General features: G+C 36.5%; 4 protein-coding genes across 4 annotated transcripts; all 4 read right to left on the bottom strand.

The window, feature by feature from the left end:
• Positions 1 to 829: 829 nt before the first annotated feature.
• LOC136811952 (uncharacterized) lies at positions 830 to 1,507 on the bottom strand. The gene has a single exon (XM_067068561.1). It carries the CDS (start codon positions 1,505 to 1,507, stop codon positions 830 to 832), a length of 678 nt encoding a protein of 225 aa, XP_066924662.1.
• Positions 1,508 to 10,818: 9,311 nt separating this feature from the next.
• Positions 10,819 to 11,804, bottom strand: LOC136811951 (piggyBac transposable element-derived protein 4-like). The gene is made up of 3 exons (XM_067068560.1): positions 11,493 to 11,804; positions 11,125 to 11,400; positions 10,819 to 11,001 (listed from the first exon to the last, which is right to left on the bottom strand). The coding sequence occupies exons 1-3, from the start codon at positions 11,802 to 11,804 to the stop codon at positions 10,819 to 10,821; spliced, it is 771 nt and encodes a 256-aa protein (XP_066924661.1).
• A 1,018-nt stretch (positions 11,805 to 12,822) lies between these two features.
• LOC136811950 (zinc finger CCCH domain-containing protein 4-like) lies at positions 12,823 to 14,766 on the bottom strand. Its single transcript, XM_067068559.1, has 2 exons — positions 14,754 to 14,766; positions 12,823 to 13,187 (listed from the first exon to the last, which is right to left on the bottom strand). The coding sequence occupies exons 1-2, from the start codon at positions 14,764 to 14,766 to the stop codon at positions 12,823 to 12,825; spliced, it is 378 nt and encodes a 125-aa protein (XP_066924660.1).
• Positions 14,767 to 16,960: 2,194 nt separating this feature from the next.
• LOC136811949 (transcriptional regulator ATRX homolog) lies at positions 16,961 to 19,723 on the bottom strand. The gene is made up of 2 exons (XM_067068558.1): positions 19,558 to 19,723; positions 16,961 to 18,252 (listed from the first exon to the last, which is right to left on the bottom strand). Exons 1-2 carry the CDS (start codon positions 19,721 to 19,723, stop codon positions 16,961 to 16,963), a joined length of 1,458 nt encoding a protein of 485 aa, XP_066924659.1.
• Positions 19,724 to 24,816: the final 5,093 nt, after the last annotated feature.

Below are 24,816 nucleotides of genomic sequence, written 5' to 3'. Positions count from 1 at the left end.
GCAAAACATTAAGCTTCCGAAATTGATTTCTCTTAATAAGGGAGAAGATAATAAATAATGATAATGAAACAAGAGCCTGTCATGAACATATATGTTTAGCTTCTGATTAAATACTTACTGTAAGGCTTTTTCATACACGGTTCTTGACAGTTTTAAAGAATTTTTTTTATCAGAGCTTTGAAGAAATCTTTTTCCACGACATATTCAACTTTTGTTAAATCCATAGCTCTCTTTTTACTCTGAAAAGATATTTTAAAAAATTGTATAAAAAAGGTGGCAAAATACATGGGACATAACATTTCCTATGAAAATTATTCACAATTGAACTAATTGGAAAGTAACTTTCAAATATACAATGATGTGATCAGGTGAGGAAAACAGACCAATCAGATGACTTTTGGATATATTGCATATGCATATTTATTAAAGGGGCCAGAGGAAGACAAAAGATTTACAAAATAAGACCTAATTAAATATTTCTACAGCTTTCAATAAATTGGAAAACCCGATCATATATATCTCACAGATGTTTGGCGAGGTAATGATAACAAGCCGAAATCTCGCTTGAACAGAATTTCCGACATAAAAACAAAACCAGGGCCTAACTTACTAAATAGAAAAACGATGCATGGTCACACGCACAATTTATACTTTACGGGGTTTCCCCTAAGGTGGTATGACGCAATTTGATTTTTCTTCGCGTTTTTTTTGTATAGTGGGCATTCAAATAAATGTAGATTTTTTTTCTTTTTTCAGGAGTGCTCGAACGTACAAGCTGAAACGTGCTTTGGATAGGTTTTTGTACTTTTTTAGTGTTTTTTTTAATAAACTATTCCTCATTATCATGTTCAACATTGCCATTTTTCTCCGCCCAAAAAGAATCTTTAATTGCATTTCGGACATTTTCAGCTGCAGCCTTACCTCTAGTCAGAAAGTTGGTATCAGCTCGAATCAAATCAAGGAGGTCTCGAACAGTTTTTGGATCACGCCTCCTGTTGCTGGCGACATCAAGCGTCAAATCGTATTGTCGAGGCACAAGATCCCCCCTATCCAAACAAATGTTGTGCAGCACAATACATGCCAAACCCATTAATTTTACAGTTTCTTTTTGAGACTCACACTTTCTGTGTAAAATCCGAAATCTGCTCTTCAGCTTGCCAAAAGCTCCTTCTGTGACCATCCTTGCCCTACTCAGACGGTAATTGAAGTACCGCTTTTCAGGCGAAGGAATGGCATCTCCGTAAGGTTTTGTGAGCCAGGTCTTGAGCTCGAAGGCACTATCACCAAGTATCATCGGAGGTACCTCTACTTGGGCTAGTTTCTGTATCGTAGCTGGAATAATCTCACCCTGGCATATATCATGATACAAATCGGAAGATTTAAAATAAAGTGAATCGTGAGTGTTACCAGGAGCACCAATAGAGGCCCAAATAAATCGGTACTTTGCATCGACTAAAGCCATGAGGACAGTTGAATAGAATCCTTTAAAGTTATAATATTCTTTCATTGCTTCAGCTCCGCCAGGGGGACACTTTATTGGAATGTGGCTACCATCAATAGCTCAAAATGCATATTGGAATTGCCATTCGGTGTCCATGGCTATCATTGCATCCTCGAAATTTTGGGGACTCTTTGGAAAGAATCTCATGACTGAGTCCTCCCACAATGCTGTCACAATAGCATCACAAACTTCGTTAATTATGACACATACAGTGGCCTCACCATGTCCAACCATCTCCGATATAGTGAAGAGGTAATCCCCCCTCACTAAACGGTAAAGAGCGATAGCTAATCGCTCTTCTGGTTGGATTGGCTCCTCGGTCACGAACTGTTTTTGAAGTTTATCCCTAATTGCTTCCAAAATGTAGAAAAATGTGGTACGGGATATGCGAAAAGTTTGCTTAAAACGTTTATTTGTATAGGTAGATGACACCTTTTGCCACCACCCAGTGTTTCGCACAAAACGTTTGCAAGAACGAATTTGGGGTGGTGGCTCCTGAGATAAAATAAACTGTACCAAATTTCCAAGCAAAGTTACCGTTGACATTATGATTTCACGTTTTTTCCTTAAGTATTTGGTTAAGGATCTCAAAAAAATCAACCTTTTCTTTTGTCTCGATTGTCGTCTTTTCAACAAAGTAAGGAGAAGGGCAGTATTATTTGGTTTCATACTTTCTTCACGGCACGTGTACTGATTGATTATAAAATGAATAAAAAATGAATGTCCAACTACTGCAACTGCTGTTGTTGTGTTCTGTGTGTACGTTGTGAATTATAAAAAAAATGTCCAATAAAATATGTAGAAGTTAATTAAAAAATTGTATGTCCAGGTAAGTATGTACGTTGAATCGAATATAAAAACAAATATCAAATCTTGAATTGTAATACAGTTAAAATTCTCAGCAACTTGCTTCACTTGATATAGATCGACGAGAGAGGATAATTATTCCGCAGCTGAGTCTACCATGTTTGTTTATTTTTATCGCGGTCACACGCACCATAAAACCGGACATAAAATATTTTGCGCATAGAACTTCGAGCTCGCAACCAATGACGCTATACTATTGTTTCGCAAAAGTCGGCAAAGAGTTGGCCGTCTAAAGTCAAACAAAGACAGCCCACTTTCGATCCACTTTATGCCAACTCTAGCAATTAGAATAGGCAGGGCTAAAAGTGGGCCGACTAAACCAGAGTTGAGGGACGTTGTGGTTTATCAGTTGAGTGGGTTGGGTGGCTGATAGTTCAGTAGATTGGGTGGTTGTTGATGGTCGAGAATTGACATTGGAGATGGGATCGCTGCTTAGAAGGGTAGTGGTGGTGATGGTGTTGGGCGGAGGGTTGTTTGAGGATTGATGTTCTCGTTGGGGATTTTTGGCACATTTCCTTTTGTGGTTGGCTAGCCCTCTCTTTTTAAAGGGAAGGTTGCATAGATCACATTTTACGGTGAGAGATTGTTGTGATGACTTTGGTGAGAGTTGTGGTGAGGGCTGCGATAGTGGTAGGATTTTGTCACTGATTATGACGTCTGATTGTTGTTGGTTTGACATGTTTTTGGCTTCAGTGGTTAAGATATTAAAGAAGCTCTCTTTTGGTTTAAGCACAGTTTGTTTAATAAGATGTATTGGTTTGTAAGCTGGCTTTTGTTGAGGATTATTGCTGTTTGGTGAAGACGATGTTGCCCTGTTCAGAGGGGAGTATCCACATGCTCCTTTTGGTTTTGGTTTTGGTGGTGGTTCTTCGTCCATAATATTGTTTTGAAGATTGTTGTACAAAGTAAGTGATGTAGAAGAAAAGTATAACAGTTCAATTGCATTGAAGACGTCTAAAAAATCGACTCTCTGCGACAAACTCTCAATGTTTTTGTCTTGTTTAAGTTCTTCTACACAGCTTTGTCCGCCATCTTGTATTTTGAAATTACCTAAAAAAAAAAAATTACCTAAAAAAAAAGAAAATTGCGCTTATTATACTTCTAAAAATATAATTTCTCTTCAAAATAAGCCCCCTAAACAGCTATAATCCATGCCACAGATAGCTGGGAAGCACAAGCAAATAAAGTCCACTTATTTTATGATAAGTAAACAAGATACTACGATACTAGGCTACAGTTAAAATTTGAGCGGGAACAGAGCAGTAGTTTTTAGCGAATCGTCGTTAGAAGTTGTAATATGGCCGACAGCGTCTTGTCTATTTATAAATATAAGGCTAGGTTTGGGCACAACTTCTACTTTATTTGTATCAAGGAAGGTTTGAATATTCATTTTCTTTTTATTTCATACTGCAGTGAGCATTTGAAAACAAGTGATTTCTGTCGAGTTTGTAGTCTCATTCGATGCCGCCATTATGAATTCTAAAATTGCCGTTTGCTCGATGCGTTTTTTAACGACTTCACATTACCAAATTTTGCTTTCGCCTAACATCTGTGATCTATCCCATTTGAATCAATTTGTTCCTTTAAAGTAAGCAGCTGAGATTGTGTAAGAGGAGCCATATATCTGGGAACAACTACAGAGATGTCATCTGGCTCAACTAAGTTGAAACCTTCCAATATCTCTTCAATCAAGATATCAGTCTCTCCAGTGTCTCTCCTAAATAAATTATTATTTTGTCTTTTCAAACTTCCAGCATACCATAACTGTGAGGGTGTTTGGTTTTTTTCCAGTACGGACCGGATGATTATTATGAGATATTTGCCACACCTTCAGATCACTTTGAATACGCTGTGTAGAAACATATTGCAGACTGTACATATGCACAGGATTCAAATAAAAAGAACAGATGGCTAGAAATTTCTCTTTCTCCTCTCTTTCTTTTTGTTTATCGAAATTAATTGAATTAGCAAACAAAACTCTCAAGATAACAAAAGATGACAAACTGTCAATCAAAGTTCTCTATCATTCAACTCTCTTTTTGGTTAGCAGATTTTTTGCTAAGTTCGGAACGGTTTTGTGAGCCTGATTCGCATCCCCTATGTATATCAAAACTTATCAGAGGGGATATGTGCAGCCTAAAGCCTACGGCATTTCGGACTTTAGATGTCGAACCGGGTTCTGGGCCTACTTTTTGAAAATTTGGGCATATACTAAAAGACGGATCGACGGATCAACGGATCGACGGATTACTAAAAGACGGATCGTCGTATTTCGGATTACTAAAACACGGATCGTCGTATTTCGGATTACTAAAACTCGGATCATCGTATTTCGGATTACTAAAAGACGGATCGTCGTATTTCGGATTACTAAAAGACGGATCGTCGTATTTCGGATTACTAAAAAACGGATCGTCCTCGTGTGGAAGGAATTTCTCGTGTGCTATTCGGGTGCATGTCACTAGTCCGACACTTTCTAGTCCAACAGTAAAATAGTCCGAATCTATAAAATCAATTGTAAAAGGGGTTACGCACGAAACGAAAGTCTCGTGTTCGCAAGCGAAAGGTTTTTTAAACACTACCGTAGGAAGCTTATTTCTCATTCCCAGCGAAAATTTCCCATTTACAACAGAAAAGGACCGAGACTAGCCCAATTTTTGTTAACTTGTTTAATAAAGGGTTAATTGGGTGTTCTACCGTACTTACACATAACAATCCAAACGCTTCCTTATTAAAAGCGCTGAAATCCCAAAAAAGTGGCTATACCGCAATTTTGCGATTTTGGCGCTTTCAATTACTAGGGGTACGTACGTTAAAATTAAAACTAAGGGAACCCAGCCGTTTGCGTGTTGCGTGATTGCGGGAATTAATTCGAGGCATGGTGCGTGATTTGGGCTATTTTCGTTATATTTGCATGATGTATCAACCACTTTTGGTGATTTGCATGATTGTCACGAGAGCAAGATAGATTTCTACAGATGCATTTTAAGCATATAAAAACTCTGGTCAAGGATACTTTGAAAGCTAAAGTTTTTCTTTAGCTTTTAAAGTATCCTTGCTCTGGTGAATAAAAACTTGATTTTGGGACATTGAGCCTCTTTCACGAAGTTAACGTATTTTTGAAAATCAAAAATTTTTTAGAAAGTTAATATTCTATTTTTAAAATAAACTGCTTTTTGAATTTTTAAGAAAATCTTTTCTACATATTGCTCTAGAATCTATTTTCAAAAATCATTGAAATTATATAATATCTGTGCAGTAAAACACTGAACATTTTCCTGAAAGCACCGACCAACCTCAAATTACATACTGCTATATGATACACTGACCCCCCCCCCTCCAGCTCCACCGGCTGATTGGTTATAAAATCATCAAATGTTAATGTTGGTGAATTTTAATAGACAGGAAACGTGTTAACTACACCAAATGTCAGAATGTTTACTCTAAGACCTAATTAATGAAGAACTTGGTAAATCTTGATGGAATACAAGATAGAATGACATATTTCTTTATTAGAACGACTTTATGAGAGTCGAGGCTCAAATGGCCAGGGTATTAAAACAACTTTAAACACAGTTCTTACAAAAAAATAACAATTGAGGTGAAATAAGCAAAAATTGTATGCTTTTTTATTATAAAAATTCAATAAATACAATTAATGGGACAAAGATAGCCTCAAGTATCTTAAAATTTCGATCAAAAATAAGAATATCATAACGATTCTTCGGTATAGAAAAAATAAAAACATCCTAGGCTCAACTAAGAGTTTTGGAAGAAAATATGAGTAACTCAAGCATGTGGTGAACAATAAAATTGTAATCAAATAAAGTATTTATTGAAACTCATAGGGATCATAGAAATAAAAATGAGATAAAAAATGAGAACAGCAAGGTCTCAACAAAAAAATTACCGGTTTAAATAAACGAGACTGTAAAACCAAAAGGTCTTACAAAAATCCGAAAAATCCCCAAGAGAACTAAAGTTTCTCAAAATTTATTGACATAACTTAATCTAAAATCTAGCAAGTCCTAGAAATTTCCATAAATTCCATATATCCTAAACAAATTCATAAGTTCAAAAACCCAGAAAAGTCAAAGTACAAAGATTATAAAATATATAAATCTATTTCTTTTGTTGAAATAATCCATAATTTTACCTCTGGCACAGGAAAAAATCCGTGAATCACATGCGTGTGAAAACCAATTTCCGAGCATGTGATCCTGCAAAAAATCACATGCGTGTGAAAATGTAATTCACAATCCATCTTTTCTCACTTGTTAAATAGAATAGAAGTGAGTTACTTTTAGGGTGTTAAACCTCTCTCTCTAAGAAAGACAAACAATCCTATTTGTGATATTAGATCTAGTCAGATACTCCATTTAAGTTGAGAAAAGATGGCTTGTGAATTACATTTTCACACGCATGTGATTTTTGGCAGGATCACATGCTCGGAAATCAGTTTTACCAAGCATGTGATTTCCATACTTTTTCCTGTGTGGACAAATCGACCCCTGGGCCTGGGTATGACTGTTTTTTGCAATTTTTTCAAGACTGGGATGGTTGTTACTTTAAAGGTAAATTTGGTGTGTCAGGTATGTGCAAAATTCTGTCTCTCACAGGGTCAATTTTCAATTTTTGGCTTGGACATACCCATTACTTAATACCCCTGGTCCCTGGAAAAATCACCGAAGCCCAATGAAGAGTTTTTTCTGGCACAGCACAATCATTTATACCGTCAACTGCTCTAACTTTGGACTATCTGACAAAACATGGGACGGCAATTCGGCCACCATTTCACCGAACCTTCAAAATAATTTGATTTGAGTTAATGAACGGCGTATCAAAAAATACACGATTTCTTTTTCGCACCAAGTAGGCTTTTAAATCAAAATATGAAGAAAATCCGTAGTGGAATACATGCCAGTGTCTGGAACGAAGAAGAACAAATTAGTGGCAAAACGACAGCGTTTGACGTCACTTGCACGGACGGCATATCACACGCTTGTTATTGGTTAATCCCATCAGGCGATAAGGGGTTAGGCGACAGACGTTCTCTAATTCTCCAATCAGCGTCCAGTCATTTTGAATGAAAACAAAAAAGTTAAAAAGGGTGCGTTATCAGTGAAAGTTATTGTGACGTGTTATGACAGAAAGTAAGATTGATAAACTTGGTGGAGTGCAGGCCAGATTGTCAACAGTCCCATGTTTTGACCAATCGTCCCAAGTTAGACGGTAATATACAGATTTTAGAGAAGAAAAAGATCCAAGAATTATCCATTTAACAAGTTTATATTGAAGCAAACAAATCCCATTTGATGCACTTTCATGGTCCATCAGGCTGTCAGTTGTCGTCCGTCCAGCTGTCAGTTACCGTCCGTCAAACATCAATAATAATCATATCCAGATATCATAACATATAAACTTATCAAGCATATGATGAATGTACGCTATGCATATACAGCACTCACACCTGCACACACGTATTACGTGAATAATATATCGTACTTGAATCAAGCCGTTGTTCCCTTGTTTCTTCCATCCACTTGAGTAAGCTGATATTTCTAGTCTTTACAAGCTGTGACTTGTTCCCATGCCATTACAAAAAAGTGAAAGATTTGAAAAATGCAACACGCATAGTATTGATTTTCGGGTTAATTTCGGTTTTGTTTCGCACGCCCGCCGCCGTTGAAAAAAGGGACGCACTCGCTCGCTGCGCTCGCTCGTGCGTAATAAATTTAGCAAATTTTTTTCCGATGTCACTTTTGTCCGAAAACGAAAGATTTTAGAGTGTCTAATGTTGAATAAGGGTTGTTCACTGAGATAATACTAATGAAAGTTCATTTTGGCATTTTGACATAATTAGAAATAAAGGACCAATCAAATTTGCTTAAAGATAATTTATAGCAAAAATAATGCACCGCCTTTAAGGGTCCCTTTTTGCATGTTCAGAATTATGAAGCTTCCCAAAATTTAAGAAAAGTTGCGTTTAGGGGCCCAACCTCGGAACTTTGGATTTTTATAAGCACGTGGTTGCTTATAAAAGATGTGCCTCCTTTTCGGCGATTCATATTTCGTTTCATACATTCATACATGTTTTTTATGACTCGTTGTCGGACTGACGCATTCGTCAAATCCGACGTCGGACATTTTTACTGTCGGACTAGAAAGTGTCGGACTACTGAGGACCTCCCCCTCCTTCTTCCTCCTCCTTCTTCTTAAAATTCTTGAAAATAGTTGCAGTGACTGGTAGTGTGAAATTGTTGATTGTTGAGGGAAATATGTAAGGCATACACTAACTATTTTCATCGTTTGCTACGTCTGGTGAATTTTTAATCTAATGTAGCAAGAATGGGCCCTTGGGTCAATGTTAGTTAAATATATAGAAAGCTCCATGATAGATATAGTCCAGAAAAGGCAAGGATGTTTATTAATCATATACTCAACTTTTAAAATAAATATTGCATTATTCAACAGAAAATTAGGAAATTTTATTAAGGTCAGGAAAAAAACCAGTCATTTTTTATATTATACCTACTGCTTATAATATTAGTACAGCTGGGGGGCCTCTCTACACGGCAAAGTATTTATTTTTTACACATCAATTAGTTCCTGCTCAACTTAAAATTTCAGCCAATAAATATAAAAGGGAGTAGTCATAAAGTATTTACTATGGTGAAGTGGAGGATTCTATTTGGGGTTGTGGTCTGAAATTTTATTAGTAAAATTAGAGTCAATATAGAAGGGTTTTGCTGGTCTAAGAAGTTATATTTTATAAAATTTTCCTAGTCGGACCCACCCTGATTAATTCAAATGATATTGCACGCTATTTCAGACTATAGCTTTCTATTTAAAAAAACACGACGATCCGTGTTTTAGTAATCCGAAATACGACGATCCGTGTTTTAGTAATCATCCGAAATACGACGATCCGTCTTTTAGTAATCCGAAATACGACGATCCGTATTTTAGTAATCCGAAATACGACGATCCGTCTTTTAGTAATCCGTCGATCCGTTGATCCGTCGATCCGTTGATCCGTCGATCCGTCTTTTAGTACATGCCGAAAATTTGTGTTTTTTGATACTTGTCGTTTGTCTTGTTTTGTCTGTTGTTTAACCCCTTTTTTGTTTCTTTGTATTTGTGTGCAAGTTTCTGTTTATTTTTCTATGTTTGTTAGTTTGTTTGGACTGCGGGTCGGTTCAGGAATCTGGGGGAGGCTGAGTGTTGGACGTCCTTAAACCCTTTGGATCCTGGAATTATTTTTCGATTTTTAAGACTTTTGATACATGGGTCAATATAATTTACCATAACTTTTTTTTAGTTGAGGATAGACCCAATAAAGTATATATATTCTGAAAGCTTATGAAATTTAAAATATGAATCTGAAAAAAAAAAAAAATTTTTTTTCTTCCCTAGCAACAGGCCTTGGTTACTAGCAACGAAATTTTTCAAAAAAGAAATTTCAGGTCTGCTACAGGATTCATTATTCAAGCTATAAGTCTGAAACTCTACTCTAATTTGACCAATTTACCTGGGAGGACAATGCTGCCAAACTTATTTCTGAAAATATTGAGAAAATACCAAAAGCCGGAAAAGCGTAAAATTCTAGAAAAAATAGGCGGTTCGTAAAAAATACCTTGGTTCCCGTCATTCCAACCATCAAAAAGTGGGTGGGTGGGTCGGTCGGGCGGGCGGAAGATATTTTCTGTTTGAACGAAACAGTCCAAGAGGGCGGAATTTTCCTTAGAAAAGGGTGGTAAACGAACGTTTGATCGCCCTAAGCCTCTTTTTCACTTCACAAAAGCTCCGCTGGTTTGTTTTGATGCTTCCATATGGTCTGCAATGAAAAATCAGACCTGAAAATCGGGAAAAACGGAATTAACGGGTTTCGAATTGTTTTTTTGGGCGAGATTAGCGTTTGCTCTTTCTCTCAAAAAAGAAAAGATAGAGGGTGATGGTGGAGTTTCAGCTGTCAGGAAAAACGGTTTCCAACTCTCCGACTCTAATTTTTCAGTAGAAATCACGGTCGGTCGGGTGACGGGAACCAAACAATTTTTTACGAACGGCCATACTAAAAATTTCTAAATGTGAACAAATGAAGCAATAATGATACTATAATCCATACAAGTGAATAAGTGTCCAAAGATGAGTTATTTAAATGTTACTTTTGGTGTGGAAATCTTCAAAACAATGTTCACACACATATTTCTCACATTTATAACAATAGTCAACTGTTTTTTTATCAACGCGCTTCCCAGTCTTAGGATTTATTTGGTAAGCGCAGACACAGCATTTTGATCTTGGAAGTCTTGTTTTCCTAAAATGTTTTTTTCCCTGTTAGTCTAATGTTTGCATCAGCTTTGTGTTTTGGAATAGGTTTAGGTTGAGCTGGACGACCCTTTACTTCGACAAAAGTTGCGGCTCTTTCATCGAGGAGCGGTTGAACGAGCTCATGAATGAGCATTTCTCGGGTACTTTTTGTGAGACGACCTTTTCTTAGTAAACTCTGGATGCTTGTGAGTGAAAAGGACAAGGCTGTTAACAATAGCCATCTCAAATAATCTGAAGAAAATTTTCTTCCACCATTTGTAGGATTTTCGATTCAGACTGTAGTAGGATAGACGCTGATCGCACTTGTCAACACCACCCATTTTCATATTGTAAGCTCTGATCATTCACGGCTTGCTGATTATGTCTTCTCCGTTACCGTGAATTGAAGACATGACAAAAACGTCTCTTTTGTCCTTCCAATATACAGCAAGGATGTTATTTATCCTGATGAAAGTTGAATCACTGACTTCGAGCTTTGCTTCCTTGAATGACTGCGGGAATTCTCCTCTATTTATTCGAACAGTTCCGCAAGCGTAAGTTTTCCGTTTCTCGAGGTCTTGAAGCAATTTGAGAGATGTGTAGAAATTGTCTACATACAGATGATAAGCCTTGTCAAGGTAAGGCTCCATTAGATTAAATACCACTCGACTGGCCAAACCTTGCTCTGCACCACTCTCAGAAGCCCCTGTGTAAATCTGAAACTTTACACAATAAGACGATTCGGCGTCACAGCAAGCCCATATCTTGATACCAAACTTCTTTTTTTTTTAGGCATATATTGAATGAAACTCACCCTCCCTTTCATGCCTATCATTTGCTCATCTGTGCTCAAGTCTTGCCCAGGATGATAGTGTTCAAAAAAGGCTTTGGAAATTTTATTTTCCAAGCCACCAAGTTTGAACAGTTTCGAGTATTTCGGATCGCCCTTATTGACAGCAGTTTTGTTGTCGACAAGATGAAAGTAGGTAGAGAGCTTTTGGAATCTGTCCCGAGTCATAATTGAAGAAAACCATGGCATATTAGTGACTCCTTTCTTCCAATAGTCACTGCAGTTTGGTAATTTCCCCATTCCCATAGCAATAATGATACCCAAATAAGCTTTCATTTCTGCGACATTAGTTTTTACGAAATCCAATTTTTTGGTCGAATGCTCCTTCAGATACTCAAAGTATAAGTTAGTTTGCTCAGCAAGCTGTTCAAATATGGCATCAGTAAAAAATAGCTGAAGAAATTGAAGAGGAGTTCCTGGGATTTTGGCTTGGCGACTGGGACCGGTATGTTCGATAAATTCTACGTCCACGTTAGTGTTTACTAGACGGTTCCCGTCGTTGTAAACGCCGGTTAACGGTTTTGCTTGCGCATCAAAAGCCTTTAAAATACTATAACGTGGGTTAATTCCTGACATCGTTTTGGCTTAAAATGCCAAATACATAATAAAAAATATACTTCTAAACTTTCTACATTAGTCAAAGTTTTGTTTCTGTAAGCCTCGATGATATGTCTTTTTAAGATAACGGAAGTTTGTGTTCAATGAAATGCCATAGTGACCCTGTCAAAATTATCGAGGGTACCCGTCGTTGCAGACGCCCAAAGGTGTCTGAGGTGGTGAGAGGGTTGCTTCTAGGAATGAAAAAGCCTTAGTTGTGAAGGAGAATCGCGCTTTGCGATTGAGCACTGAAGGTTTTCCCGTTTGTTGGCTTCGCATGCGGACAGCTTAAGACCGGCGCATATGCAATGCAACCAACATTGAAACCTTTTTAAATAATGTTCAAGACGAAGTTTAATCATCAAACAACAATGTTGGATTTTGTTGCGTGTGTTGATATAAAATAATTCGAAATCGTGCAACAAAAATGCCACACCTTTTTATTTGAAACTTTGTGACGTCGCAGTACTTTTTCATGAAATTGACGTCAGAACTTTTTTCGTTTACAAATAGCAGTGTAGAGTCTTCTCTAATCCGAGTTTTCTACGCTTGTCAAACTTAGCGCGAGACTTTTTGTATCGAAGGTGGATAGGTTTTCCAGCCGCGGCGTTCAAATTTTAGAAACCTTAACATATGTTACTGGACATTTTTCATAAACTCATTTAGTATAGTAAGATAAAATTACCCGAAACAGTTTTCAATCTGGATTCCCGTCCTTTTTCTTTTTAGAATTTTCTCCAGCAGGTTTACGCTGACCTCGTCCCCGTCCACGTCCACCATGTGCGCTTCCTTGTTCTGCTTTTTTGTCAATTCCACCATCTGCGATGCTCTTATTACGTCCACGTCCTTGACTGCGTCCACGTCCCCGACCACGTCCACTTACAGTACCGCGACTGCTGCGTCCACGTCTTCCGCTCCTTCCACGCTTATTGACCCCACTAGGCGTAATATCCACAGACTGTTCTTTATCATTACTGTTATCAAAGGTTTCATTTTCAGCATTGAGAATCAAACTATTATCTTGGCTCACATTGGTTGCCGATTCGATTCGTTTTCGACCCCCTACGGACCCAAAGGGTTAAAACATGTTTAAAGCCGCCGCACTGTTGCGTTTTTGAGTGGTTTTTGTGTATTTGCTGTTTTGTTTTTCTGCTTGGCTTTTTAAACTTTATGTCTATTGGTTTGCTGATTCTTTTTTGCATAAAATTCTCATTTCTTCTGACAGAATGTTTGATTTATATATTTAGAAAAATTCAAAAAAAAATGGAAAAAACGTATAATTATATAAATATTAGTCCCTTTTTAGGTTTCATCTTTATTTTATTTAGTATTTTCAACACCTTCTCTCCTTGAGGTCAGATCTCTGATCTTCAACATTCAACATATATATTTTAATCTTCTTGAAATCATTTTTTGTTGCCTGTCGTTCTTGTTTCAGTTTCAGTATTCGTTTTTGTTCTGTTCATAGTTAGCCATTCCAGGGTCAAATTGCAACTATTCTGGAAGCAATCAACAGAGGCGTATTTAGGGTGGGTCAAGTATGTCAAGTGACATAGTTTGTTATTGTGAAGCCTTTTCGTTTGAGTTTTCAGATCTCGCTTCAATATTGACCAACCTGGAAGATCCACCCAATTAACTAATTTCTAAGGGTTTCAATTCCTTCCCGTCTCCAAATCCTTCAGCCCTCGTAGAGGACCGTCGTTTTAAAGCATAATCATTTGGAAGCCCTTACTCCCTTCGTTTTATTAAATGGGCATTTCTCAATTTAGAGCGCCCTCTAGGGTGGGAGGCCTGGGTGGAAGGTGTTCACTTCTTCTTAGACTCGGCATTTCCCTTAACAAAAGTGAGTATACTCTAAGTATGATTTGTTCATACTCAAAATATACTTTGGTAGTATCATATGAATACAAAAAATATACAATACGAGTATACTCTATGTATACTTTGAATGTATTTTTGTCATACTTCGTGACATATACTTGATATAGGTGTAATTTTGGACAAGAGAATATACTTAAACTATAATTTTACTATGAAACTTAAAATCTATATACAAGCTGTTAAAGTATACTTTAATGACATTCAAAGTATAGTTCAAGTACATTGTTTATGTTTACACATCACTGATTTGACATGTAGCTTTGAAGTACTATTTAAGTATGAACTAAGTATACTAGGAGTATATTCCAAATATACTTGCTATACTTTAAAGGAACGAGAAAGAAAATTAGGGGGAAAAAATATATTTTTACTGTGAAAAACTCATAGTTGCCGCAAGGAAAATAATTTGTTTTGCCTTTTTCATGGTTTTTCAGCTGTAAACGCACTTGTACCTACCTACATAGAAAGGAATGTTAGTCAAGTTTTGTCAAAAATATTGAAAAATCTTTGGGAATATGAAAGAAATTTATCCAAAAACGGGCAAACGCTATAAAATTAATTCCTGCAGAGTGTGACATTTTCATTTTTTCAGACTGAAAATTAGTTCTCCTAGAGTCAACAAAAATACATGTTCTTTGCATACCTCAAATTTCTCTAAGACATCAAAACCTCTTGAGGATATATATGACACCGCCTCGCCCAGGCAGTTGGGAAAAATTATATGCCAAAGATAAGTAATTTATATACCTTTTTCACTCATGAATCAGAATCATAATAGCCAACCACAATCAATCCATTTTGTAGGGACATTCAGTTAATTTATTTTTTCATTATATTTTGGCAATCTGTAGAAAACAAAAAGAATAGAAAATTACGCTTATGCTGAAAATTATAAGAGGCTATATTATGTCACGCAAAAAAAGCTTCCTGTGTGCAGGAGTTAGTGCAAAGGAATTTATGATTGGTTACCTTAAGGGAACTAATTTTGTCGGATTTGGCGAATTTAGACAAATCCATTCGAAAGAGTATGAAAAATTGATAAAGAAAAGGGTCACATCCTAAAAATGAATATATCAGGAGATATTGAGTAAATAAGGCAAATTGATGCCATAAAACGAAGTAAAAAGAAATGACAAATGAAAAATCAAAGAATAGAAGCTGCATTATATTTGAACAATGAACATATATACATGAAATAAATAGGAAAATCTATAGAAATAAATAGGAAAATCTATAAAAATACTTAGAAATAATCTCTGTAAGCAAAACCAAAACCCTCTCATCTATGCAAATTATTCTGGGTTTTGTCCATTCTGGTCTTTGTTTGAGCTAATTTATTCCGCATAGCAACACGTAGCTTTGCACTGCTCTCAGTTGGATAACGTCTTAAAGTGTATGCTGTAAAAAAGAAAATCACTATAAATTGATCCGTTTGTATCCTTTTTTTTTTAAATAACATTTTTCTCCCAAGTGTATTGGGGTTGATGAATTTCATCCATTAATCTCTGACAGACAACATAAACTCTCCCTATTGGAATAGGGGGATTTTTCATGCAAAAAAATCTGAAAAACTTGAATAAAAACTCCTCATTACCTAAATTCCGAAGTAAGAAGGTTGATTTCGGCAATTCTAAAATTTTGAATGCCCCCCCCCCCACAAAGTGGTGTACACAAGGTAAATAAAAAAGATAAAATCTTACTCAGTATACCAGACAGAATTTTGGGATGCATTGGTCTGCGCCCATTGGCCCCTCTCAAATTGATATGATATTGTTCCTGTTTCGTGTAGAACACATCAGTCAGGAAACAAACACATGCCGTAGATGTTGTTTTGCTGTCTAGAATCGCGGCATGTTCCTGAGTGATATACACACTCAATCCTTCCACCAGAGTTTCCATCTAAGAAAGATGAATAGATGCGGTATATTAATTTTCAAATTTTTTGATAAAATCGGCAAACTGTATTTTGCAGGTTATAATTTCAGCAATATCGGCGAAAAACAGTAAAATTAGTTCCCACAAATATAGTTCCCTTAACGGAATTATTGATCCTTAAAGAAGAAAAGGTTCTGGATCTGTAGTTGTTACATAATTAAAGAAACATCAAACATCATTTTTTTAATGAGCACGTAGAAATGTCACAAACGCTATCTTTCATGTTTATATGAATAAGGCATATAGAAATTTTATAGTCCGGAAAGTAAAGTAAAAACATCAGAATATTTCACCTTTTAAACTACAGAAAAAAAAATTAAATCACTCACATGGTACTTTCTAGCAATCTTGTCTGGAAGGACGCCAGGCCGAGGATGTTCATTGTCTGTAAAATGATGAATTTTTTTTATATATTATAGAACTTGCATGTCACATGAAGCCCTAAGTTTCGGATATTGTTGATTTTAATCCCAATAATATTTCATAAAAATAAAAGAGCATTCTCTAATGGAGGAATAAATCAGAATAATAAAACTATTTATAGGTCTATAGCTTTCAGAGAATAGTTTTACTGTAACTCTTAACCCTAGCCAGGCTTCTTCTGATGTACAGAAGAGATTAATTAATTCTGTTTTGATATTCTGGTAGCCAAAAGAATTCTATAAAAAAACATAACCTATAGCAAATTTACCCTGTTGAGAATTTCCAAATTAATTTATTTTTGCGAATAAGCTGGAATAAGTACTAATATCCAAAATTTTAAGTATCTGGACTTCAGAATGAAGGGAAGTATGAAAATAATATTGTCCATACCAACATAATTGCCACTGTCAACAATCCTCTGTAACTGATCCATTTGCATGTTAAGTTCTTTAATTCGATCTCTCAGTTCGTTTACTTCTCTTTGTTTCAGGGGGCAGAAATAACAATCCTTTGCTTTACCAAAGTAACGACTCTTATTGGCATTACTCTTGGGAGTACTTTCTTTGATGAGTGACTGATTTTCATCAATATTGAAATCAGTGCACAGTGGATCTGTCTAGACAGGCTGCTGCATTGGTACCTTTTGATTTGTCAACTTTGGTTGCTGGGCCACCTGATTTGACGATGATGCCTGATCGGTCACTTGATTTGCCTGCACTGGAAGAATGACCTATTGATTTATCTTGTGGGATAATTGGGTGTCCTGATTTGACAATGTTTGACAAATGCGATTTGTTGATTTTGGATCTTTTGTCTGAATTTTTGGCTGTTTCATAAGCTGTTTTGCCACTGTATTCAGACTTGCCGTGGAGGGCAGTTGGGTGTCCTGATTTGGCAGTATTGGAGGGGAGAGATTTGTTGGCTTTGGGTTTTTGATTGAATAATTCTTTGGTCACTTGGTCAGCAATATCATCTTCATCACTAGATCCAGATTGATCGTGAAGGGCAGTTGGGTGTCCTGATTTGACAGTATTATTGGAGGAAAGTGATTTGTTGGGTTTGGGTCTTTGATTGACTAATTCTTTGGTCACTTGGTCAGCAATTTCATCTTCATCACTAGATCCAAATAGATCGTGAAGGGCAGTTGGGTGTCCTGATTTGACAGTATTGGAGGAGTGCGATTTGTTGGCTTTGGGTTTTTGATAGACTAATTCTTTGGTCACTTGGTCAGCAATATCATCTTCACCACTAGATTCAGATTGATCGTGAAGGGCAGTTGGGTGTCCTGATTTGACAGTATTGGGGGAAAGTGATTTGTTGGGTTTGGGTCTTTGATTGACTAATTCTTTGGTCACTTGGTCAGCAATTTCATTTACATCAGTAGATCCAGCTTGATCGTGAAGGGCAGTTGGGTGTCCTGATTTGACAGTATTTGAGGAGAGAGATTTGTCGGGTTTGGGTCTTTCAGTGTCTGATGTTTTGGTCACTTTGTGAATGATTTCATCACTGGATTCACTGTTGAATTGGCTGAAAAAATGAGCTTCCCTGAGGAGTAATTGATTTTCCGATTGGTTATCCTTGGGACAGGCCTTCTTCTTGGTGGTTCTTTTCTTTTTCTTTACGGAAGATTCATCAGCTGATGATTCTGATGCCGTGGAGGAACAATCATCATGAGTCTGTTTGGCTTTTTTGTGTGAAGTCTTTCTCTGATCACGTTTTGTTTTGGGTGTCTTTGGTTTCTTTTTGACAACTTCTTCCCCATCAGATACAATATCAGATGTATAGTCAAGTTTGCAAGTCTTTTTCCTCTGACGCTTTGCTGGCAACTTTTGATTTTGACTTTTTCCCATTAGATCATCTTCCCGGATTAGAGCATTTGCCTTTGTGTCTGTAGAGGAAATATACCAAACCATGCTGAAATATTAAGTCTCCCTATCGTGCCTATCCCCCTTTTGAAAACTTGTAGATTTCCCTCTAAAAATCCTTATTCATCTCTTTTAAAGCAGGGGATTCATACTAGGAATATAAAATTTTGCTATACCAAAAAAATATGTACAGGTGTTTATCGGCGATCCAAAAAATATCTGCAATCTGATTGGTTAAAAAGAGTACAATATATCTTATATTTTACATGTAAAAATATAAATTGACGAAAAGATGTTGTTGCATTGTAACGGTAGAAGCAATCTAACGTCACTTTGCTACAAAAGTGTCCTCCAACACAAAAAGTGCATTTTTTTGGGTCACCGATAAACCAGTTATCGGACAGTTGCGATTACAATATGAGAAATATTTTACGAGTTCCGAGATTTTTCCGTACAATATTTTCCGAGCCTTTAGGCGAGGAAAATATACGGAAAATCCGGAACGAGTTACTTATTGACAAACTTTTACTAGCCCGCATCATTTTTGGAAAATCGATCTACGATAAACTCGAAATCCAATTCCATCGGCCTAACAACAATTGTCCCCCTGGAAATTATGGGGTAGACCTTGCCTTGATTTTCCAAGGTTCTTTGAAAAAATATCTTTAAAAAAATATCAGTCTGGGAAATCCTCTCAATTGCACGCTTATGTTCCGGTAAGCGCGCAATTGCATGGTTATAATTTACGCCCGCTCCCGCCCCGGTTGAAATTGCTTAGGGATTTCAAGGGGTTCAGAATTCTCTAATTAGGCGAAGGCATGGTTTAACGGGCAATCCATTTTTACGGAATCTTCTTCTACGATAAATTTTGAGTAAAACTGCCCTAGGCATTTGAAATTCAACAGAGCTTTCGGAAGGAATTGCGTGTCAAAAATATAAGAAATTTTAAAGCGTGCAATTGCACGCTTACCGCAAAAGCCGTCACCCGTCAACCTTGCTTAACGCTTACCGCCCGTTTCAGAACAATTTCGATAAGCGTGTAGAAAGATTCTGCCATTTTGATAACCGTGCAATAGCGCTTACAGCCTCGGAACATAAGCGTGCAATTGAGAGGATTTCCCAGACTGAATATGCTTAATTAGGATAGAACTCCTGACTGACTATGGGAAAACCAGGGCTAAGATCCCCTAAACGAAAAGTATGTTGATACCCTCTTATAATCCCATTGGGATTTTCATACAAAACATTAACAACTGAGGGAAAATTTTTTTCCCTTGGGCTCCCATATGTTTTAACTTTATTATATGTTAAAAAAACCCTTTTCTTACCATGGAAACTGTCTACTGTTCCAAGCCACATCTCAGATCCATGTTGCATTCGACAACTGCTGTTGACATGAAGACCATCAGGGAAATTGAGTTTATTTTCAGGAAGCGAATTCGCTTTATTGTCGCTCCATATCACGACAACGTGTTTTGATGGACCTTTCGTCATTATTTGATGACTTTGATTAGAATAGAAACAATGAAAATCTACGTCTTTGATACGACCAAGCTGTCGACCGTCAGAAAGTTTTATAAAGAAAGAATTTTTCCCTTGCCGGTAATTTACAATGCGCATACAAAACAAAGACCGGCAAATCTACGGTTTACGCGGTCTACGCTATCAACCCTTAGTAGTAGGTCCTCGATTTCCGAGCTCTAGTTTGAAACTAGATTCCGGTCTGCAAAATGTTTAAACTAATAAGTGAATTCCCGCCAAAATGTCAACTTTCCAACTTTCCCGCTCTAAAATCGACTGTATAGTAGAAAACACTACATTCCTCTCAAAGGAGGTCCGGAATAATCATAATTATTTTATTGTTTTGATCCGTCCGTGAGTTTGATCATGGCTCAAAACCCCACTGACCTCATAATGGAACTGGTTGGGAGCTGAGCTGCCTGGCTGCTGGTGGCTGTAGACATTTGAATGCTGTTGAGCAAGTCATGGAAGAAAATAAAAGGTCGAGAAGAAAACGTGGTCCATATATGGAATATCTCTCATTAAATGGTAAGATTCCTCGGTCAAGTCAATACTATTGGAAAGCCAAGAACAATAATAGCACCAGCAGGAACAACCAACATTTGGATCATAGTCCACAAGAAGAAACATCATCAAATGACCAAACCAAAGAAGTCCATCACCTTCATCAGGAACAGAACCCATCTGCACAATTTAAAACAACTTGTAGCTTGTCAGCTGACCCTTTCCACTCTGCTCAAGAGGAAAAAAGGGTTGTTGTTGATTTTCATCATCAAGGCGAAGAAGAAGAGGGTGGGGATAATCAAATGACAAAAGCAGAACGTACCAACAACAATCATGATAATTCTTGTGATAATGGTGATGGTAACCATTCATTTTTACTTTCCTCTCCTTCTCCATCCTCCACAAATGATTTATTTGATGATGGAGAATTTGTTGAGCAACATCAATTAGATTTAAATGACGATGCTCGTGATGAACACCACTCAAACTTGTGTAAAGAAAATTCACCATCAGTACCTTCCTTATCTCCTTGTCCTTCAATCTCAGCAAAGGAATATGAAGACTTCAAAGATCATGAACAACATCAATTACAATTAAATAGAAGCACAAATACAGACAATGAACATAATGTGACAGACTTATATGAGGATCCTGCTATTATCAGTGATACCGACGATGAACAAAGTGACCATGCTTCATCTGATGGGGAAGGTGATAATGTGGATGACGGTGATGAGGAGGGTGATGAAGTTGATAATCCTGAAAGTATTAGTGATTCCTTTATTCCAAAAATATTAAGTGCATCTGGTTTTGTCGAGAGTCAACCAATATATAAAGGATCAAACCTAACTTTAGCTGTGAGCATTATGTTAATCATGACATTTGTAATGAGGTGTGTATGTGTATGTGTTTTTAACTTTCTACGTGTGACTTCTTGATTTCTGACAGCCAGTGACCATTAAAAAGAGGTACATTACCGTGAAGTCGGGTAACTTCCATCAATGGAGGGAAACTTGCATAGCCATCAAATGACTGACCAATCAATGCAGCAAAATTTCAAAACAAATGAGCTATACGGTGCTCCCGCTTGCAGCTCGTCTACTCTACCATCTTTTTTTTTAATTTAACTTTGTATTTTAATGACCAGCCAGGTCAATCATTTCAGGCCATGCACTTTAGCCTCCACTGATGCAAGTTACCTGATCTCACGGTATAATTTGGTTTGGTGAATGAATTGACCCTTCTCCCTTGTACTGTGTTTTATAAACGGGGGTGCGTTTTGTCTCCATTTTTACCTGAAATGGTACAAAATGGTACAAAAATAGTTTTAAGGCGGTTGGACCCAATTTTGAGAATTTGATTAATTTTTTCCATAAGGCGAAGGGAAGTCAGGTATTAGTTTACGGTTACCCGCCCGCGTTCGACCATCGAATTTCAATCGGTTGATTGCGTTCGATTAGTTCCATCGTTGATTATCTGTTCGATTGAGATCGTCTGGCAAACTTGCAAACTTGCATTGCCTCCAAACAGCAGACTTTTCTGGTCTGCAATTTATGTAAGCTAAAATGTAAATAAAACATTTAAACCAAAATAAATAAATAAAACATGTTTTTTACTTTTGAATTTTTACAATTTGTGTTTTTTATTTTTCATTTTTAGGCACCATATTTCAGGGGCTGCGCTTACAGATTTATTATCTCTCATTGAAATCCACATGGTTTCTCCCAATATTTTCAAAGCTTCAATAAGGTTTATTCGTAAATGTTTTGTGTCAGTACGTGGTGTCATCAGTCTACATTACTTTTGTAAAAACTGTATGGTATACATTGGAAATGAAAATGGATCATGCCCAATATGTAAATCAGAGACTAATAACAACGGTTATTTTCTTGTTATCCCTTTGGTGGAAAATTTGCGGTCGCTATTTACATGTGAGTATAGGGTTTTTTAGATCTGGCTGCTTTAGGCCCCCCTCTTTAAAATGCAGTTTCTCTTTTATTGAAATATTCAAAGAGTACATTTTGTCCAATTTTTTGAGCCTCGAAAATGCCTATGCTATGCTTATGTGATGGTGCAATTTGCACATTATGAGTGTTTTCTTGTAAATTGGGGGATAATTTTTTGAAATTTTGTAAAATTGAGGCTCAGCATATGCTTAGGCAATGCCTAGGATATGCTTACAAGCGTTATGCTAAAAAAAAAAACATGTATGAAACAGTAAAGGTTTAACGACAGAATTAAATTTGTTTTGTAAAGTTGCATTTTCCTATTTCTTAAGATGAAGGATTTCTTGAGAAGCTGAAATATCCAACTACACGAAAGAAATTGCACCCTGACAACATTGAAGACTTGATTGATGGAGAGGTATCTATATATTGCTGTTTTTTAATTGTAAATTGATGATACAAAATTTTAAATAAAATTGGCAATTTTCTTTTCCAGTTTTTCCAAAAAACCATGAGAATCATTTTAAGGTATACAATTGGAAGTTTTTTACTTTTCACTCTAAGTTACTGCTGTTGGGTGACATTCCTAAATTCTTATCTCGTCTATTATCAATTTACTTAATAATTTTCATTTTAGGTTTATAAGAAACATTTTGGTTCTGATGGCTTCTTACATGGAACAACATTGGAACAAAAGAAGACAGAAATTCATATATCACTGCAAGTAAATACTGATGGTGTCAGCTTGTTCAAATCGTCTAAAATGCAAATATGGCCGATCTACTACACAATAAATGAACTAGGTCCATCTATACGGTAAGATCGATACATTGTTGGTCCGCCAAAGTACCCAATGACAATAGTGTCTCCCTGAGATTAAATCATACTCTTGGGTGCCCAATTTGATGGAGTTGGAAAAATTTTCAAACTTAAATGAATGGGGGCAGGTAATTATGCCAGGGGGTGGTAATTATGCCAGGGGTTTGGAAATTGTACTTCTGAAAACCTCAAAATGGGATAATTAGGCCAAAATCACTTTAGAGGACTTTCCCTTTAATTATTTTTATTAAAATAATTCTAAAAATTTAATAATGGAACCCCTGCCTAATAAATAAGGTTTGAGTGTTGCAAAAAATAGAAAGGTTAATAAATCAGGGTGCCGTGTATTAGGCACCTCTGAGAGTATACTGAAAAATGTTTTTTTGTTTTGTTATAGATACCAAAGAAAGTACAGATTATTTGCAGGACTCTGGTTTGATTTGAAAAAGCCAAACTTCAAAACATTTTTAACACCCTTTGTTAAAGAATTGAAAGAATTCTCTCGAGGTAAATTATAAGACCACTTTGCTGAAAGGAGGGAGGAAAGATTTTGTCCGTTTTCTGGTACACGGTTATTTTCATAGGGTTATTTTCATATTTGGCCAGGGAAAAACTACCCTTTCTTATTATAATTTACCCTTTCTCTCTTATCTTAAATCTAGGTAGACAAATCGAAACATCTGCAGGTGATAAGCTTGTGAAGGTCCATCTTCTTTCTGGTGTTTTCGATGCACCAGCGAAATGCCAATTTCAGAATATCGTACAATTCAATGGTGAATATGGATGTCCGTATTGCCTTGAACCAGGAATGACAGTAAAGGCAGGAAAAGGACATACTCGCTGTTATCCTTTTAATTTCCAGCAAAATTCTGGTCATTCAACTGAAAGGTCACATGATGGAACACTAAAACATGCAATGGAAGCTCAGAATAAGGTTCATTCAATTTTTAACTTTGCTATTTTTTTCATTGATTTAATGGAGACCACTCATATTTTGCTTCATACTCTCTGAATATTTAATTGGCGGGAACTAATTTTGGCGGATGACAGCATAAATCTGTTCTATTTTGCCTTATTTTGTGCAACTTTGATGAATTTCAGGGTTTTTTTAGGCAAGAAAACAAAAAAAATAATTTTGGCGGGAACTTATTTTGGCGAATTTCGTCTAAATCCGCCAAAATTAGTTCCCGCCAAAATAAGTTCCCTTATAAAAGGTAGTGTGCTAACTAGGTTTAAAAATTTAATCAAGTTACACAATACATGTTGTTTTATCTCATAGATGCTAACCAGTGGAAAAGAAGAAAAGGTCTGTGGAGTCAAGGGTTTGTCTTGGCCAATGTCAATTCCTCGGTTTGATATTGTGAATGGATTGGCACTGGATTATTTGCATAATTCGTTGCTTGGTGTTGTAAAAATGCTTCTAAAACTATGGTTTAACAAAAGTTATAAATCGCAAAACTGGTACATTGGTGAAAAGGTAAAAGCTATAGATAAAGCTATTAAATCTCTCAAACTACCAAATTTGATCAGCCGTGTACCAAGAAGCATAGAAACTGATTTTGGACAGTGGAAGGCCAGTGAATTTAGATCATTTTTATTGTTCTATTCTGCACCGATATTATTGAATGAACTCCCAACAGATTATTTTATGCATTATTGTTTTCTGGTCAAGTCGCTCTTCTTGTTATTACAGAAATCTATCAGTATTAAGGATCTTGAAGAATGTTCTTATTTGCTAAAAAAGTTTTGCATCCAAATTAAGCGTTTATATGGGGAGCGATACTGTACCTATAATGC

Source organism: Clytia hemisphaerica, unplaced genomic scaffold (genome assembly GCF_902728285.1).
Source record: "Clytia hemisphaerica strain Z4C2 unplaced genomic scaffold, Clytia hemisphaerica genome assembly, whole genome shotgun sequence".
NCBI classification, from domain to species: Eukaryota; Metazoa; Cnidaria; class Hydrozoa; order Leptothecata; family Clytiidae; genus Clytia; species Clytia hemisphaerica.
Note: the sequence above shows the minus strand (reverse complement) of the source record. Positions and strands in the feature narration are given on the sequence as shown.